This window comes from Aythya ferina, assembly GCF_964211825.1.
Source record: "Aythya ferina genome assembly, chromosome: Z".
In the NCBI taxonomy this organism is placed as follows: Eukaryota; Metazoa; Chordata; class Aves; order Anseriformes; family Anatidae; genus Aythya; species Aythya ferina.
This window is the reverse complement of record NC_140299.1, coordinates 42,397,763-42,417,991: the sequence shown is the minus strand read 5'-3', so window position 1 is coordinate 42,417,991 and position 20,229 is coordinate 42,397,763. Positions and strand designations below refer to the sequence as shown.

The 20,229-nt window shown below is 37.9% G+C and overlaps 1 protein-coding gene across 9 annotated transcripts in view; it reads left to right on the top strand.

Moving 5' to 3' along the window:
- Positions 1–20,229, top strand: part of FRMD3 (FERM domain containing 3) — a 159,747-nt gene that overhangs the window by 51,053 nt on the left and 88,465 nt on the right. For 7 of the 9 annotated variants that reach the window (XM_084505465.1, XM_084505471.1, XM_084505463.1 and 4 more), the window contains exon 2: positions 11,093–11,197. The exons of the other annotated variants lie outside the window; for them this stretch is intronic. In XM_084505465.1, the coding sequence (XP_084361591.1) occupies positions 11,093–11,197 (105 nt within the window). The remainder of the gene's footprint in view (positions 1–11,092; positions 11,198–20,229) is intronic. 9 annotated transcript variants of the gene reach the window in all.

Here is a 20,229-nt window from a genome sequence, read left to right as displayed (position 1 = left end):
AATTTCATGTTTGTTTTCCTTCTCAACAGGACTTTAACATCTGGCAATTACAAGGATGCAGGGGACAGGAGGGGGAAGTATTGATGAAAAAGTTCATTTTGTGTTATTATTTCTTAGAGGAAAATAAGTTCATATATGTGTGTGTGTCTATAAAGCACTAGTTAAGCAGTTTGGAGATACATACATACATACATACATACATACATGTATGGTGGTTAAAAATTTCTTTCAGTTCACTCCATGCCTAAAGAGTATAACCAGATAAAACACTTCAGCAAGTGGGAAATGACTCAGTGTGCTCCTTAAAGTTATGAAATTTCTGCAGTCAAAACACATGGGAAAAGTGAGAAAGTATAGTGTAATACTGATAAAGACCAAATAGTTTTCTTGTAAAATGAGTTATTTGCCTTCGATAGGTGAGCCAGATGAGTATTTGAAAGATGAAGTGTGTTGATGAATATTAAATTACTAAGAGGTGGGAGGGACTTTTGTGTCCCCACCCTCTTTCAATCTATGATAATCTTTTTGGATATCCTCTGAAGGTATTGTGATGGGTATCCTCTGAAGCGTTATGATATGATTATATGGTACGACTATCAGACAGTTCAAGCGCATGGCATGGTGAGACTTCCTCAGCTACCCAAAAGTTTTCACCTAGGCCTTTATCACATTAGATTAGTGCATGCACTGTACTTTCAGCTGTTTCACTGGGAGCTGCTGAGTTCATCAGCGTGGCTGAGGGTCTTGCCTGTCAGGAGACATTATCTCTGATTTGCAGCACTTGGAGAGATTCAGCGTGCTTCTCAGTTGATATTCCCAGACCACTGCCTACACTTGTAATTCTGGAGTAATCCACATAATGGTGGCTTGGACTCCCATAATATCTAGTTATATATTCTGCTTTTTCTGTAAGCTCTTAGCCTCACACATCACTCTGATAGCCTTTCAAATGGGCATTAATTCAGCACTTTTCCTGTCTCTCTCCAGGGATTATCTTCCATGATCTTCCATTTCTTTCTCCTTCCTTTCCACCCTGTGCATGCACAAGCAGTGTTGTAATTCCCCAAGGAGAGGGACATGGGGCATAACCCCAGCTTTGGAGAGATGCCTGGAGGTGCCATTACCAGGGGTTTCAGCTGCCCTGTGGCAACAGCAGCCACATAGTTCTGTTTATCTGTTTATCCAGCTTGCCCTTCTCTGTTGCAGTCCTGCTTTTCTGTTTAGTGTGGAAACAGCAGTGTGGCTGCTCCTGTGTGACCCTCACCATGGCTTGGGTTCAACATGTTCATCTGAGCTCTGAAAAGCAGTAGGGTGTTCTTGTCCCTCACCAGCTTAAATATTTTCACCCACTGAAAAGATTGCCTGGGGTCCAGATAAGTGTTTCTGCCTGGGGTCCAGCAAAGTGTTTCTGACCATCATCCTGTACCTGGCGACATCAGGAATCTTTTGTCTAAAACCTAATTAGGCTTTTAGGTTGCTTTGTAGGTAGGGGCTGAGACCTCCTTCTTGGGGTCTGTCATTTGGTTTGCTGGATGGGGTGCGATGGTGCCTGCTAGCTGCATCTACCAAGTTGGTTTTGATTCTCAGGATACAAGAAAAAAGGCAGCGTTAGCTTTGTCAAACAATACTGGGAATTGTGTAAAATGATCGGAAGTTTTGTTGACAGAAGCACTCAGTTCCTTTTAAGAAATCAATAGTGCCTCAGTTGGCATCACGAATCCTGCACTAATGGAAGCTGTTACCAGAAGTGAGAAGTTAATGCTGCAAGCCTTCTGTGAGGCCATCACTTCAGGGACATAAAACCTAAATGGCCAAGTATTGCCCATGTGCAGAGGGACAGGAAACAATGATGAGTGCTCTCTCTAAATGAGTACTGCATTTGTGGTTTCTTTAGTGCCTGACTGGTGGCAACTTTAGAGAACTGTAGTACGTTAACTATAAATACTTCTTTTTATCATTTATAACATGGTCGTGGTCCAGAGTAATTTACTTGCAAAATAGCAGTAAGGTCAAGAGCTGATTGCGTGAAAGCACGTTCTCTGTTATCTGTTTTCACTTCTGCCATCCAGATTTTACTGTATAGTAGAATACAATTTCCGTTTTACATACAATTTTGTACTTGTGATAGTTTCCTTTGCATGGACTGGCATAGTGGAATTTTTCTATGGTGTAATTGTTTCTTTTTCTCTTTCATCCTTTATCATTTGACCAGTATCATCCTACAATACCCTCTAATTCAACAGAGGGAAAAATACACTGTTGTGTGGATGAAAAATACATAACCTCAAAAAATGTCCTTCATTTCCCAACTGAGATAGCATGCAAGAGGAGCCGTCTTCGACAAATTTGTTTATGACCTCGCTACAGGAGATGCCTGTGGGTAAATTTTCAGTGCTGCGTGCATTTAGCTATGCAGTTTCATTTAAGATTAATAGAGCTTCCACAGCTGCACTCACACATACAGCCTTGTCATTGCTCTCTACTTTTTCCTTCACAACATAGACACTTTTCTCCTTTTTTCCTTGCTTTCTCCCTTATCCTTAAGTTGTGTTTGGCTATTTGTTGCCTAAATGAAAGAGTGGGAAGATAGACTGATTTAATTTAGTTCTATTAATTAATTTATAGCACTTGGGGCTAAACTGATAATTAATTAAGAGCTCAGAAATTTGACTTTAAAGACTGCTATCTTTGTAAAAATGATATTCTTCAAAACTCATTTCAGCTTAGGAAATGAGTTTGAAAAGTGGAGAAGTACCCTTTATGAGTGGAAAATTGTCATGTTACCTCTGTTAATTTCTGGCATTTCTGCTAACATAAATCCACTGGACATTTTGCGGAGTGTAGGTGTACGATTTTGTTGTTTTGTGTATGTGCTTCCTCCTTCCCACCCTCCAAATAGCTCCTGAAATTTATCTCTTGAAATATTGCACTTTGGAGTAAACTCACTATGGTTTCTCTTAAGTTCATATCTTCTGTTATCACTGGGGAGAAATACAACTTTACTACAAAAATCTGGGAAAGGCAAAGCCTGCAGTTCAAATGCTTTTGCAGCTTAACTTTTTTTTTCACTTTTTTTTTTTTTTTTTTCTTTTCTCTCTCTCTCTCTCTCTTTTTTTTTTTTTTTTTTTTTTCTTCTTATTTTCTTCTTAACAGCAAAAAACCATAAAAGTTCCTTTAGAAAAACAAATTCTAGTTTGCAGGCTTGTTTAAGACTTACTTCCTGGGCAAAGAGCATATATCATGGAACCAGAGGTAGAAGAAAGCAGCTGACATCAGAGCCTTAGGCTAAGTGCTCCTGTATGCTTATGCAAATTGTAAATTGGTCAGCTTCTCATATAGGATGAATGCCCTTTTACAGTGTAATTGTGGTAATGGTGGTTTGTCTCTGACTTGAGGTGTTCTTGTGGGCAAAGGTTATCGCTGGTGACTGCTGAATTCTCTATGAAATACAACTCTGATGCTTTTGCTTGTTTATTCACATCCCTCCCTTTCTTTTCTCCCAAGAAGCCTTTCTTGCTTCAAAGTGGGGTAAAATGAGATGAAAATTCAACTTTACTTCCTGCTTTACTTCCTGTAGTTTTGAGTGAATTGGTGCTGTTGCATCAGTGTGCATTTCTACAGCATGTGTGCCTGTGAAGGCCTCTGCTGAAGCCATGCTGTGAAAGCATAGCAACTAAGGGAAGCACATATTCTGGTCATAGTGGGGGGGCTTTTTAGGAATGAGACGCACTTATCTACTCACTTCCTGAAGATGCAAGTACAGTCTTCCTGTAGTGAGTCTTGATACCATAAGGTACATTTCTGTTTTGTGCACTAAACACGGTAATGTTTAGTTGTCACTCTCCTCCTTAGAGGAGGATTTTCCAGTACATCCCTCAGATCCTCACATGTCCTGAGCATGTCTCGTCATGCAGCTTCATGTGGCTGACATTTATAATGGGGTGGTATAAGGACTGGATTTCCAACAGTGTAATAGACTGCCACTTTTTCCCTTCAGTTAAAGAAAACTAATGAAAGCTTTGCTATTGCTGGCATGTTTTTTTTTTTTTTTAATTTATTCTTATTTTTGATTTTTTTTTTTTATTATTTCTCCTGGGTAAGACAAGTGATTCAGTTCATTGGAAAGACCTGGGATGTACGGAAGTAAAACCTTTTTACAAAAGCTAATTCCATAAAGTTTTGTAGTTAAATGAGTAAACTCATGCATAAGAAAACGTATTTACAGACATAGACTTAAAAAAAAAAAATCATCCTCACCTACATTCTAGTTTTAGGAAATGTTTATACAAATTAAGGTTGGGTAACTGAATAAACAGAATGAAATATATCATTTGCAAGAGTTAAGTAATACAGAGTAGTATATGGAAAAGCACTTTTGTAATTAAATAAATGCCAACTGCTTTATTGCAGTGGTTTTTTTTTAATCTTTTTTTTTTTTTTTTTTTTAGTTTATTAGCATTTCACCCCTCCCCCCGTTTCAGGTTTGTAGAAATACAATTATTTCCTCACTGTAAAGAAAAGAAAATTCTATTATGTATCCTTTGCTTCTAAAATGAAATCTGCCAGTTCCAAATCAGGTTTTGATAAGAAAAGTTCCTTTCTCCTCCCCAACTTTAATTAAAAAATAAATACAGCTGGCCTTTATTACAGTTGACAAAACTTTCCAGTTAAACATGTATAATAGATCTCCATTGTATTTGCAAGTACTTTAAAATATTAGAGGATACCAATTATGAGAAGGCAGAAAATCCTTTTGAAGGATTATAGCATTTTACTTCAGCAATGAATCGTGAGTGCTTTTAATCTTTATATTTCAAAGGGATTATGCGATGTCCAGTTCTTGCTAAATGTCTGCAGTGGTGTGCTCCTATTGCTGTCTCAAAAGGTAGAGCAGTAAGGGCTAAGGTTACCAGTGCTTCTTCCATCTCGTGAGTAGCTGCAGTTACGTGTAGTCCCAGTGACTCCATAAGCCAAAAAAAGCTGTGACAAGTTTGCTCAGGTTCTGGGGGTTGTCAGTGTTAGGGTTGGCCATTGCCATCTTGGAGCTGAGCCTGTTCCACCTTGCTGCCTTCAGCTGTTGTAGGTTTGGGATCTTCTCTTGATCTTCTTTTGTTGCTGCTGTTTGGGCAGGACTTAAAAAATCAGTTCGAGTGCTTCACAGAATTCAGGCACACCAAAGTACCTGCCGTCTTCATGCTCTTGTCACTCCCTGTTCAGCTCCCAAGTGTTGATTTTAAGCCAGGCCTGGTACACTGGTTAGGTAGCATGAGACCCAGTCCACTAGTGCTGCTGGGTGAATTTATCACTGTGCCACTGGAGACAAAAACAAGCATAGTGACAGCTGCCCCAAAACTGAAATTAATGGGGAATTGCACCCAAGTGTCATTGTACAGCTGCATTTCATTTCTGTGTAGGACAAGAGGCCTCACTACCGAGTCACAGAACAATTATGAGTGAAATGGCAGGAGTGTGCCTGCTGGGAGTCAAGGTGTTTCTCTCACAAAAAACAGAGCAGGATTTTGCTGTGTCCAAACAGGAATCAGAAATAAGAGAGGTGGCAGGTGAGGCAGCAGCTTAGCTGTGTAAATTTCTGTTGCTTTTTGTCAAGTGTTATGTTGTACTAGTTCAGTTTTCAATGGGTAAAGTTGCTTTTTGAGTTATGTTTTTACCTTCTGGGAACTTATTTTTTCAATCTATTTTTCTGGGCTGGTTAGGTTTCATTCAGTGGTGGTGTTATGGTTGTTCTTGAATTTAAATATTTAGGATTTTTAGGTCCATAGAACTTAGAAATAGAGAACTTTGAAATATGTCACACACTAAAGAAAATGAGCATCAGAAAATCAGACATTATTCCTGTCTTGCCTGAGAGCCTGAAATTTTCAATATTTAAACGGAATTGGTTTAAATTATGGCTTTAAATAAATTGGTTTAATTACAGCTTTATTTTATTTTTTTGGGGGTAGATTTACATTAGTCTAGCAAACACTCTGGTATGTGAGCAGCTTTACATAGAGTTAGTTGCTATTCACAAAAGGAAAGACACTTGTAGGATGGGGTTTCAATCCCCCCTGCACAAATAAATGCTATGCTTAGAACTATGTGCTGCTGCTTAGTGATGTCAGTGTCTTCCTGACTGATAATAAGTGCAGCTGGCAGGGCTTCACTGGTTAGGTAACAGAAGTTTAATCTGCTCATGACGCTTCCTTGTGACAACATGCAGATAAATAGACCCAGAACTTCACAGTGAAACAAATGCAAACAGAGAAGTCATTCCACTGAATGTAAGATTTCAAACTTTTATAAATAGTTTTCCTCTTACTTTCAGAATCGTGAAACAAGAACAAATATTTTGTGGTCTCATTTTACATCATCAGAGAAGGCTTGAATTGGCAGGACCAGATACACTCTCCTCTGATTTTTTAATGTGCACAAAGAAACTAGGAATTAAAACAAGCAAACAAACAACAAAACAATAACAACAAAACTCAAAAGCAAGCCCAAGTTTGGAATATTACTCTTGTGTTAGATTAAACGTGCCCATGAACCACTGAGACCTTTGGACTATTTTCTGCATAGTAAAGGAGATACCAAGGAACTGGGTTACTCAGTCATGTATTTGTAGAGTTGCTGAAATGGAAACAGTAATAATAGTATCTGGCAGTGAGTATGAAACATCTCTGCAGTGTCTTCCTCAGTTCCTAGAGCTGAGGAGTAAAGGGCAGGCAGGATTGTCTTGTGAGTCCATTCATCAATGGGGGACAGTATTTGACTGTGTTCTTTTGGAGTGGAGAATGTCCCTGGTTTAAATTTCTGCCAGAGCTGCAAGTTTAATTTAATACATACTCATTCCTATAGAAAATAAAACTTTTGATCCAGCTTAAAAGCCAGATTTTAGCAGTTATCTGCAAGTATCTGCAATCCCTGTTCAGGGATTCTGTCATTTATATTGTATTATATCCCTTGCATGTGTACAGGGGTTTGTTGTGGCATTTTAGTGGTATTAAGGTCAGATACTCAAATGCAGCCTGAGGAAGAACATATCTGTCTTGTTTGTGCCTACTTATCTAAATAAAAAAGATAGATATTCAAATTATTTATAGGAATCTCCTAAACCTTATTTTCCTGTGCATGTGTGGAAAGGATACATTATAGGACCCAAAGGCTTTTTGAAAAAAACACTTTTCCTAGAGTATGGATCAGAGAAATCTGAGAGAAAGTATATCTCATTTGAGATGACTGGATTTCAATTAACAGACCTAGAGAAAAGTGACTTAATTAAGTTCTTGTTCTGTTATGGAAAACAATGCACTGATTGCAATCTATAATATTTTGGCTTTTTTGCTTCTATGTTTTGGTGATGGTAGTTTCAGCCTGGGTTGTTTTTCTCTGCTTGAGAATATTTGATATTTTCTGGGTGAGATATGGTATAATTATCAGCCTCAAAGCTTTTAGAAGTCTGACTTGATTTTTGTTCTCAGATTCCTGTGGTCTGTTGCTGACATTTTTCAGTGGTATTTCAAATAATGGCTTTTTTATGATGTCATTTTTGTCTTGTTCTGACAAAGTTCTGAGGTGTAGCAAAAAATATTTTTGGAAGCAAACTGCTTTATTGGTATAACACTTTAAAAAAAAAAAAAAAAAAGATCATGTAATTGGAGAGCTATATAGCAACTGTGTGAAGTTTCAGGCAATATTTTATATTCATTATTCTGTGACCCAAATCCATTCTTGTGCTCTGTTGTGGATGACTGGCAGTTCCTAATTTAATTTATCCATATTCTTTCACGAATTAGGATAAGCTTTGGATTTAATGTATTCTTTTGTACTATACTATGTAATAAGTATATCAAAGAGCACAGGAGACAGCAAAGATTATCAGATGCTAAAGCTCAGGAGAATTTGGAGCATTGTTAGAGAAATCTAGAAAATGTTTATGGATGCTGTTTGCAGTAAAGAAAATGAACAACCATTGCCCATCCCTCTCGACACAGTTTTGAATTCAGACTTGAGGTCCTCTGCGCCACACCAAGTATTTGTTTTTTGTGTGTGAAATATGATCAGAATTTTTTCAAATACCAGATATTTTGAAAACATAATAGTGGAGTAGTTAAAACAGTATTTCTAATGAGAGCACATTATGTACATATCTATTTAACAACTTTTGTCAATTTAGAATCTTTTCTTAAATCTGGTAATGAAAGGTGGATCTGGAAGCCTGACTGAATAGTGCTATTAACTGAAGTGTATATTAACACAGGGTGGACATATTAACTAGTCCCTTTTATTTATTTCTGGAAGGTTTAAGGATTTGTAGAGCATGAATTTAGCTTGGAGGCTTTTGTTTGCTCTTTTTTTGTTCGTTTGATTTCTATCATCTACCTTTCAAGCAAGAAAATTAGGGCAGCAATTCATTTAAGAAAGGGAGCTTTGTTATTGGACTAAAAAACACAGTATGTGTCCTAGCCTTTTATCAGATTCCTCAAGAACTTAAATGTTTTTTTTTTATGATTATTTATGTGGATGAAGCCAAGGACTTGTTAAATGAATGGATTAGAATGTGAACCTATAGAGTTGAGTAGATTTATTAACTGTTCTTCCAGTAATGCCCTTTACTACTGTCAGATGAATATCTGATTAGTCCATTTTCCACATTTACAGTGTTCTAAAAATTGAATTTATTTTATACACTGTTGTCAATAAAATCTATTTTCATGTTCAACTGTACCTGAGTCACTTAAGAGCTTTTATTCTCCAGCATTATTTAGTTCATTGGATGTTTATCTTAAAAGCATGTGGAACTGAAGTTTCATATGTGTTCGTGTTTTTTCTTACTGCCTATGTATTGAAATGTCACTGTGCAATTCTTGCCTTAGTATTTTGATGCTCTTGCTTGTAGCAGAGTCATATAAGTTTGCAGAGACTTCTAAGATTTTAAGCTAGAAAATACTTCATTGAGATACAGACCTGAAGGAGATTTTTAATTTCTCTCAGTCACAGGGAGAGCAGTAATCTTCTTTAAGTATTTTCCAGCCTTTGATAAAGGTTTTGCCTTTTAAGGAGAGTTTCCTCCATGCTGTCACTAGCATGCCCTTACCTGTAACTGCATACAGTATGAAAAGCCAGTGTTCCTGTTAACCATTCCTAACGCCAAAGAAGTAATTTTTTAAAAATGTCTGGAGGCTGGGGAGAAACAATTACAAAAGGAAATAAGTTGCTGCTGTGTTGCAAAGGAGGAAGGTAGCTACGCAGGGTGCAAAGCATGAGGTTGAATGAGCATGTACAGAAACAGACAAACTGCGTTAACATCTCTTGCCACTGGCTGTTTAAAAATAGGAAAACAAAATGCAGAAATACCACGGTGCAGATAAGACAGTGATATCCTCTGGGCAAGGTGTAGCATGTAGAAAAGTAAAGGATGCGTAGTGAAGGGTAAATACATAGGAGGTAGAAGGGAGCAGAAGAATGGAGTGTTGCAAGAGGGTGGCTTATACAGTGGAGAGAAAAGCAGAGGCCCCACACTGAGGAAAAGGCATCTGGTGAGAAATGAGTAGTTACTTGTGGCTGGACATGATCTCAGAAGGACAGAAGGTCCATGGGGAGAGGAGACGGACAGTGCAGCAGCCACTGGTGCATGGGAAAGGCTGTGCAGCACTCTGGTGGTGGCTTAACTGAGGGTGCTTTCTATTTAGTTTATTCATTGATGGAAGCGGAGGGACAAACAACCATATCCATGAGATAGAGTGTATTAATTATTAATTGCAAAAGTAACAAAACAGTTATCAAAATAGTGCAGTGATTTTCTTGTCTGTGTAACATTCCAGTCTTGAAGCACATTATTTATTTATTTATTTATTTATTTATTTATTTATTTATTTATTTAGTGAAGTAGCAGGTCTTACTGGATGGTGGTGGTCACAAGGCCATTTAGATCATTTATAGACTTATAGATCATGACCTTGGACAGGCAACAGCACTGTTTTGCCTCAGCTGCTCCTGTATAAAATGCAGATGATAATGATGTCCAGTTTTGTAAGGGACTTTGTGAAATACATGATCTACCTGTTAGTTTCTGTCCAGCTGTGCTGTTCACACTTTAACTAAGCCTTATCCAACCTTAGCTTCTTAAAGGTTGGATAAGGTATAGTATCCAGATTCAAGGAATCATTTGGAGGAACAATTAAACATTTTTGAATCTATGGTGATTACATGTCCCATATGGTTTTGATTTTGTAGACATTAAAGAGTTAAGTACAAAGACTCTGGTAAAAAGAGGGACAGAAATGCAGAGACTCTGTGATGGGGGAAGCACCTCTTCCTGCTAAGAATGGACTATGAACAGCTTTGCCCCAGTGTTTATACTCTCACACATCAGTTTGCTGGTAATAATATGAAAAAAACAAACAAACAAACACCACACATTACTTGAATGAGAAGAAATGTTAAGATTTATGTCAGTTCTATGTACCAGGTAGTAGATTAAGGAGAGATGCAACATAGTATTAGGATTGAAGAAAAGCCGAAACAAAAAATGAGGTCATTAACTAAACATCATGTGTATAGTAAGTATCCTCATGACTGTTGTTATTTAGTGATGACGCAAAGATGAAAACGTCCAGTCATTCATCTATGCATTTCTTCCTTGTACTGTAGTGCTAGCTGGGAATTAAGGATCAGGTCTTCCTTGCTGTGGGCATTGTGTATTGATCCAGTAAGATACTTGCTCCTAAAAGTCCTTAAGGACTCACAATTTTAAAATTCTGTATGTAAATAACTGTTAGCCATTAGAGCATCAAGTGGACATATGGCTACATATTAAAATATTACAAATGTGTTGTTATGAGTTTTCCCGAGGCAGAAGTAGCAATGGTATTTTCTTAAGGAATCAATTTGTTAATGTGCAGGGAGTATATTGATCACTAATCTGTTGCATCTTTTAGAGGAGATGAATTCTCAGACCCCTGTCCTTATGTGAATAACATCAAATGCCATATGATGTTTTCCTTGACACTTTAATTATATGTTATTAAAGTTTATTATAGACAGCGAGTTTAGAATATTCAGAGTAATATATCAACTCTTTCTCTTTTTACAGAGGGAAACTAAAGGTCAGTTTCTCATAGATCACATCTGCAACTATTACAGCTTGCTGGAAAAAGACTATTTTGGCATTCGATATGTTGACCCTGAGAAGCAGAGGGTACGTATACGAACTCTGACTACATTTGATTTAAAGTAATGCTAACTTTTTTTTTTTTTTTTTTTTTTTTTTTTTTTTTTCCCAACAAACAGGATAGTTTTAATGCAAAATTATGTATCTCTGAGGGATTATACTCTGACCATAATTCATTGAGATTCCTGAAGTAGCATTCTTAGAATAATTTTTCATTCAGTTCATTTATTTAGTTTCAGGTAAATTGATGTATTCTGATCTGTGTAATTCTCCTGGGTACTGAAGGTAGAAAAGATTTATAGACATGACTCAGGGTAGCTCTAGGCTATGGCAGTGCACTGGAATTTGGGGATTCTCTGTTTTTTGTTTTTTTTTTTAAAAAAAAAAAAGAATGTTTCCTGGGAGGTGTAGGCAGGAATCCTGTTGAGCTTAATACATAAAAGCAGTCATTCTAGGTTGTTGGGAGTTCTTCAGGTTAGTTCTGCCTGTGAGCATCCTTATATCTTATGTAAAGTAAATTTTACAGGCCTCTGCTCATGGTTATGTGGACAGTAAATAGTCTTCTTTCAAGTGGAAGCTGGTCCTTCAGGTTGTGTTCTGTAAGCACTTTGCTACAGCCGTTCCCCTTTTATGGTTTCAGATGAATTTTACTGTGTGACAGTGGGAAGGGATTGTCTACAGAGGGAGCCAACAGTGAAACTCAGATGTGCTTCTTCACTCTGTGATCTGCTACTCTCAAGTTTAAGATTTAAATAGGACTTTAAATATGGAGGGCATACACTGGCATTTAATCTGTGGAAATGGTCACTGCTACAATTGAGGAAGAGAAACACATTTTTTTTGGTATCTCTTGCTATACCCAAATTAGATGTCTCAAAAATCACTGGAATCAACACTCTCTTCTCAGACTTACAGAACTAGCATTGCTTTTCAAAGCTGAAACAGGTAATTTCCACTATCTTCTTTTAAAATTAAAAACAAACAAACAAACAAACAAACAAAAAACAACAAAAAAAAAACCAGAATAATTAGCAATTGTTTTGACCAGTGTACTTGATCATTCATGATCAGTAAAATTATAGAGGGTTTAACCTGGTTGGAATTGACTGAAGTTGTAGGTGGAGTGCTGGATTAAACTATAATTAGGTAGGGCTTAATGAGTAGTTATTTCTGTTAGGCCTTTCTCTGACAGTCATTCAAACATTTCTGTGGTATGGTTTATTTTACCTAACAGTCAAGAGGGGTTATTTTAGTAAAAACATTAACCTTTTTTTTTTGTCAGACTACTACAAAAAAAATGGTGCACTGGAGAAAACCAAAAGTTACTCTGATTGATGTGCCTATTATATCATATATTATAAGTTCCCCTTTTTATTAAGGAGATGCTAGAGTACCTTATCCTTGTTGGCTGTACAATTGCTCATTTACATCTTACAGTATAGTTAATTCTGTGTAATGTTAATGAAAGATTATATTTTATACTGAAGCTTAAGTTTGCTCTTGGCTACTAGTGAAATACAAACAGAAAACTCTGAACGTTCTTACCCTCAAAAACTCTTACGTCCTCATTTCACTTTTTCTTCAGTGCCTGAGAATACTGTGACCGTCTTGTGTCATAGTATGTTTTATATCAACTGGCCCTCTCTTCAGCTGAATTTTGTTAAGCAAAGTTCTCAATCCTACGTTTTCTATATACGTGTTTTTAAATACTAATTTATAATTACTCCAAAGTTTTAAAGCATATTTATAACTTCTCTAATTAGGTATTAGTTCTTGATTTTAAATTCTCTTATGAATTAGGACATGAATGGCATTGAATTATGTGGGACGTTTCTTAAAACAGACTTAAATTCCCTGGATGATGAGTTGAAAGCAGCATAAACTTTTCTTTTAGGTTTATTATAACTCATGAAAATAAGCTGTTTTCAAATACAGTATCTTCTGTTGTCCCTTCTTTGTGCTGTTCTTTTGCATTTCTAGACATTTATACATGTAATGCTTCCCCTCAGAACAGATGTTTACTTGCAACCAACCCTGTCCTAAGAACTAAAATGTGACAAGTGTTATAGTAAAGAAAAACTGGTTTTATGTCATCTAGGCCTTTTTGAATCTGTGATCTTGCTGTGGTTTGCGTACCTGAGTTTTATCTCTGTATCAGATACGCAAGGACCTCTCAGCTGGATGCAGGAAAACTATGAAACTATTATTGTGTTTTTTTCTCCCATTAATATTTTTCTCCAGTCACTATTCTGACCTTTTTCTGATCTTAAAAACACATGCTAATCAACAGTCTCCTAGTACTATTACAGGCATGGTATATTATGAATAAGTATGCTGGGTCCCAAGCATTGTAGCTAGACAAAGTTGATCAGTAACTGGATCAGCAGAAAACTAGAAGAAATCACAGTTTTGAAATTATGAGGTTAAGTAATGATTCTACCCATGGTTTTATATTTTGGTAGTTGTGAGTTTAGCTTGCTGAAATTAAAAACAAATCAAAACAAAAAATACTCTTCTGTAATTACAAGGTTTGATTGTTTAAGTGTGTGGCTAAAAAGCTAAGCTGCAGGAAGTAAAAGATATAGTTCAGTAAAGATCTGTAAATGCAATTCACTGTGTGTATTGCTTGAAAACAAAAGATCCATTTCTATTTTTTTTTTAAAGAGCTTCTTTCTAAAGTTAGATTTGGTGATTTGAGAACAATTGCTTTGAAGGGAGATTATAATTCATCCTAAATCCAACTCTGAACTTGTGCAGAATTTGCTGCTGTGTCTGGATGCACATAAGTCTATCGGGCCAATTAACTTAATTTCCTTCTACAACAAGGTTACCCACCTAGCTGACCAAGGGAAGCCATCTGATGTAATATTTTGTATTTTTAGCAAAGCTTTCAATATTGTCTCTCACAGTATCTTTCTGGGCAAAATGTCCAGCATACAGCTAGACAAATAAATAATATGATGGGTGAACAGTTGGCTAATGGGTTGGGCTTAAAGGGTTATAATAAATGGGGTCACATCAGGCTGGCTGCCAGTAACTAGTGGGGTTCCCAGGGCTCCATGTTGGAACTAGTTCTCATCATCTTTTTTTTTTTTTTTTTTTTTTTTTTTTTTTGTACAAATGGTCTGGATGTAAGAGGTGAATGCACACTAAGTTTGCAGATGATGCTGAATTGGGAGGAGCTGTTGACTCTCTTGGGGGATAAAGAGGCCTTGTGGAGAGATCTTGACAGACCCAGAGGACTGAGTGGTCACTAACTATGTGAAACTTAACAAGTGCTGGATTCTGCACCTGGGACAGGGCAACCCTGGCTATATGTACAGACAGGGGGTTGAGAAGCTGGAGAGCAGCTCTGTGGAAAGGTATGGGGGGGTGGTGGTTCTGGCTGCTGGCAAGTTGAATATAAGCCAACAGGGTGCCCTGGCAGCCAGGAGGGCCAACTGTACCCTGGGGTACATCAGGCACAGCATTGCCAGTCTGTCAAGGGAAGGGATTTTCCAGCTCTGCTCCGTGCTGGTGTGGCGTCAGTTTGAGTGCTGCGTGCAGTTGGGGGCACCATTATAGAAAGTGGACAAAACTAGTAAGAGAGTGTCACTCGGTCTGCTCATCGTAGTGAAGAGTAGACTGAGGGAAGACCTCATGGAGGCCTACAGCTTCCTCTTGAGGAGGAGTGGAGCATGAGTTGGACTCAGTCATTCTTGTGGGTTCCTTCCAACTCGGGATATTCTATGATTCGGAGAGTTTAACAATGTGTGTGACAATATACATCAGTGCCCCAAAGGAAAAGAAGTACAGGACAATGAATAAAATGAGCATTGCCTGATCTGTTCTTGGCAATATGCCACCAGCATGATGTAGCAATGATAAAAGCAAACACAGTCTGTTCCTTAGGATTGTATTTTCAGGAATGTATTAATGTAATTACATCCTAATGAGGCCTCAGCTATTTTGATCTAGCTTGTCTGCTTTCAAGAATGATTAATTTAAATAAAGCAGGAGGAGCATTTGAATGATCAAGAGAATGGAAAGCTTTTTTTAGACAATATTAGGAAGGGCATAACCTATTTAGTTCACCAAAACAGCGCATAAGAGGATATGGTTCTATGTGCATCATAATATAAAGCAGAAGAAAAATAAAGTTTCAGGAAGAGAGTTTGTTTCTCATTTAAGCCAGCTGTCAGTACACCTGGAAAAACCTAATGGGAGCAATGGGTCAAAAAATTTAACTATCTTTTTGGAAGTATTTTAAGATCTCTACCACTTTATTGAAGGTGTTTATGTTAAAGATCAACAGAAACAGAAGCTAGGCACTAGATTCTGAAGTATATTTAAAAGAAGTTTTACTAAAAGCTAAAACAAGAAAACTATTTTTAGGAGAGTTATTAAGACCACTGAAGATAAGGCAAGGAACGGTGAACTGCTGTCTGCCAAGGCTGAGGAGAACACCTATGCTGCTCCAGGGAGCAGCTGATTTAGGAGCACACCAGAAATGCTTGTATACCAACATAACGCAGCATGAGGAATGACTGGTATGAACTGGAAGTGTTGGTCCTTTCTCAGAGCTATGATATCACTGATATTAATGAGACTTGGCGGAATACATCCCATGACTGGAGTGCTGGGATGGAGACCTACCAGGAGCCTTTAGGAGGGATAGGCAGGGCAGGCAAGGTGGAGGTGCACTGTTTTTTATGGGAGAGGTTGGATTGTACAGCCTTTGAAGATAAGTGTGATGCAGTAGAGAGCTGCTGGGTGAGGATTAAGGGGATGAATAGCAAAGCTGATGTCATGGTGGGTGTCTACTATTGATTGCCCACTCAGGTGAGTTATTCTGTGGGCTATTAGGAGGAATCTCTGGATCAGTAGCTCTTGTCCTTATGGGGGATTTCAACTTCCTAGACATAGACAGGGAATATTGTAATGCTGTGATAAGCAAGTCTAGGACATTTCTAAAGAATGTTGAAGATAACTTCCTGTCACAAGTACTACTTGTAGAGCTTGGCCAGAAGAAAACAAACAAACAAAAAACCACAAATGATCTCTGGAAACAAGATCAGACTTCATAGGGAGATAACTGTGGTGGTTCTATCCCGCTGGGAAGCTGAACTCCACCACAACCACTCCCTCACTCCACCTCCTCAAAGGAAAAGGGTTAGAAAATACAATGAGAAAGGCTCACAGGTCAAAAAAAGGATACAGAGATCACTCACTGATTATCGTCATAGGCATAACAGGCTCATCATAGTGAGATTAAAATAATTTACAGCCTATTACTAACAGACTAGAGCATTAAAAAAATAAAAGCAAACTAAAAAACACCTTCCTCCCATCCATCATCTTCAACTTCCTATCCCTGAGCAGTGCAGGGGAACGGGGAATGGGGGCTGCAGTCAGTCCCTAATGTATTGTCTCCAATGCTCCTTCACGGTCACTCTGCCCCTGCTCCACGTGGGGTCCCTCCCATGGGAGGTATACTTCTTTCCCCCTTCCTTCCCTCCCCATTTAATAATGACTCTTTCTTTCTGTATAAGTTAATGTGTGTGAATATTTTAGGCATATTTGATCTATGTAAAAAGTTTCTGTAGGTTTTCCACTTTCTGTTCCAAACAAAAAAAAAATCCTGGAAGACATTCTTGGCTGAATGCAGCATGGTAGCTTTTTGTAGGTCTTTGGATATATGAAAAAGGAATGATAACAGTGACCACAAGTTGAAATAGTAGTTAAAAGACTGTTGGTTCTACTCCACCTCTGCTGTTTTATCTTTTAGTGTCACACTTGGATATCCCACTGGGGAAACTGCACCTTAGAGTATCATTGGAAAAGCCAGGTTTGTAGTAAGAGTTTGTGGTAAATTGCAATACACCATTTTATTGCATCTAATTGCACTATAGTAGGAACTAATGAGTTCTTAGTGTTCATAAGTTAACTGTTGAATTTTTATTCTGTATTCCTGGGGAAACTAGGTATATGGCCTTTCTCCCTGATTCTCTATTGTAGTAACTCTTGTAGCCAGATTCAGTCAAATCTGGCTGAGGATATAAGTCTCAAGCAGTAAGTTCCCATAAGATTTCACAAAGATGAGCTGCCATACCTGTGAGTAAAACCCTGTTCTTCTTCTTACTAAGTGAAATGCTGCAGTACACATGGGTCCCATAGGGAATCTAAAGAGTGAAGAGAGATACTGTGAGAACCCATGGATCTTCATTTGGAGCTTGTACATTTTTTAGACATAAGTGGAGACATACCGGGAAAAGGTATTACTAACTCTGCTGCTCAAGGAACTGTGTATTGATACTTTTTCCTTGTATTACCTATTATATTGAGGTCAGTTATCACACTCTCACCCTTGAGGATATACGGCATAGCTAATTCTGTGCCAGAGGCCCCAGGTTGGCACAGCACCTGTTTTGCATCATTTGGGCTCGTGGGAGATGGGGCTAAGGTGAAATAATACATCTACTCTTCAGCAGCTCTGGCTAGAGGAAGGATTCTTGTTGAGGGATGCCACTGGTTTTCAGAAGAGTGGAGGACTGGACCAAAGGAATATGGTAGTGTGATGAAATCTGTTCTTTAAATCTCTTTAGGAGAGCATCTGAGCAGATTTAAAGTTGGAAATGTGCAAAATTAAACTGGTGTTGTTTTTTTGTTTGTTTGTTTTTATATTTTTTTGGTGGTGGTAGTTAGGTAAAAACACCTTGGAGCTATCTAAGAGGTAGATTGGAAGAGTTAGGTGTTATGAAAAGACTTTGCAGGACCCTATAGCATCTGTGAAATCTCACTGTTTGCTGTAGGAGTGTTTGAGACTGTAGTCACCCTGAAGCAGTAAGGTGCTTTCTCATTTGAACAGGCTGCTGGGTTGAGTGGGAACAGTGCAGTGTGTAGTAGTTCTAGCTCTGCAAGTGTATGCCTGACAGTATGAAAACAGAGCCTTTAACTCAGCAAAACTGTTGTGTCAACACACTCCCACTAACAGAGGAGATCTGGAGTAGTGGCTGTGAATACAGTGGGATTTTCTGACTTCCCCAGAGCCTGGAGCCTGTCTCCGTGTATTGTTAAAAAGACGACATTGTGCACTACTGTCTTGTTGGTACTCCTGTCTGTCGTCCCTTAGAAAACTGTCACAAATCCAATCTTCTTTATGCTTTCAAGCTTAGAAGTACTAAAAATTGATAGGCACATCTTTACACAGGCAGCTTTCTGACAGATTACATGCTTATTTCACTAGCAAGGCTGCTGGAGAATCCCTTTTGTATTCAAGGGTACATCACATGTAATGGACCTGGACAGACCATTTGTTTAGTCTTACAGCCCAAGCTGTTCAGCATTGTCTCAGTATTTACTAATAAAGGAAATTGGAGACTTCTGTCCTTGAATAATAGATTTTTTTATCATGAAGTAGCAGTTCTGTTTTTAATGGGGCATGTATATGACATGTATAATGCCTCATCAGAGAGACTTTTTGAAAAAGTCAGCAAGTCTTGGGCACAGCTGATCTCCGCTTTAACAGCAGCAGCTATTTAATACATGTTTTTCAAGTTGTGTACTTAGTTCCATGTGGGGGTGGTGAAAGTTGACAGAAGGAGAAAACAGTCAATTTTCAACCTAAGTTTAACAAAGCTACATCTTTGCATAATGACTTTTAAGACTCCATACACCTATAGAAAGAGAACTGAGATTTCCAGTTTCTTTGAAGGGGTAGAGCAGAAGTATTACAAACTGAATGCTAGACTACCACAGCCATAGTTTAAATAAAATTTTAATGCTTCTCTGTGTATACGAATATCTCTGTACAGAGTTATCACAAAAAAATTATGTGCTTTTGCATAAGGTCTCGATGTGGTATTGCTCAGTGTGTACAGTAAGGTCATGCTGTTTCAAAAAATATAGTAGAAGTAGAAAAGGATCAGAGAAGGACATGAGAATGACATAAAGGCTTTCATGCAAAGAGAGCTGGATTAGACCAGGATAATTTGGCCAGGAAAAGGGGTAATAGATTGAGTAGAAAATGCAATATAAAATGGCTTGGAGAGGATGACGAGGGAAACCTTGCTAGGTAATTCTTAGAACTAAGGGCACTTAAAGTCATGAATAATTGATGTACCAAAACACTTTTTAAAAATTACTATATCTAGCCATAAAATTTATTGTTGTTGATGCCAAAAATACCCAAAAATATGTTGAAAAATAAATGTTCAGATAAATTGGTGAAAGTCTACAAAGACTAACAAACAAATGGAGGCTAATGTAAAGGATTCTGCTGGACAGCAAGCCCAGTGAATAATACAGCAACTACTCTTGTCCTTTTTCTAAGTGTTTCCTTCAGGCCATTTTCAGGGATAGAGTGCTGAGTTAAATGGGCACTTGTTTTTAGCAGTAGAGGTGTATTTGTGAACAGTAAACAAAATTTTCTGCACAAATAGAAAAAACAATGTGAATATACACACTTAATCTAGCACTAATGCTGCTAACTGAAATGTCTTTGACTAGTAACCTTGTAAACCGAAAAATTGTGCAGGCTGATTTGATAAAAATAAAGATCATTCTTCCATCAGTTGTGAAGCTGTTGGCTGCCAGAGTGTGGCAGCTCCATGCATACATCAATATGTGCAGATTTTAGGACCAGATGCTCAGCTGATATAGAGGTTATGAATCAGTTGAGCTACTGTAACTTACAGCATTGGACATTCTCTGAAAATGCCAGTGTGTTTGGAATGACAGAGAATTTGGAAATTTGTTTAATAAATTTCAGCCTGGAGTTGTACAAATATTGCTTCTGTTCCCGTGTGTGGTACTGTTTCTGGACCAGATTCATTTTTGTGTTGGTGATGTTTGTTGTTTCTTTTTGCTTAGTGCACTGCCAGCTAGGGTTGTTTTATGAGAACAGTAGAGAGGAACAGCTCCTTTACTGCAACAGAACAGTATCGATATTCTTGTTTTAGATATTCCAGAAGGCGTGAATAAATGGTGTCAGCCCCAGGGCATGAAGAAAGAGACATGCAGGTGCCATGGGTCATTTGTCTGCTATAGAGCAGGCACCCAATTAATTTCCCTTGTCTGAG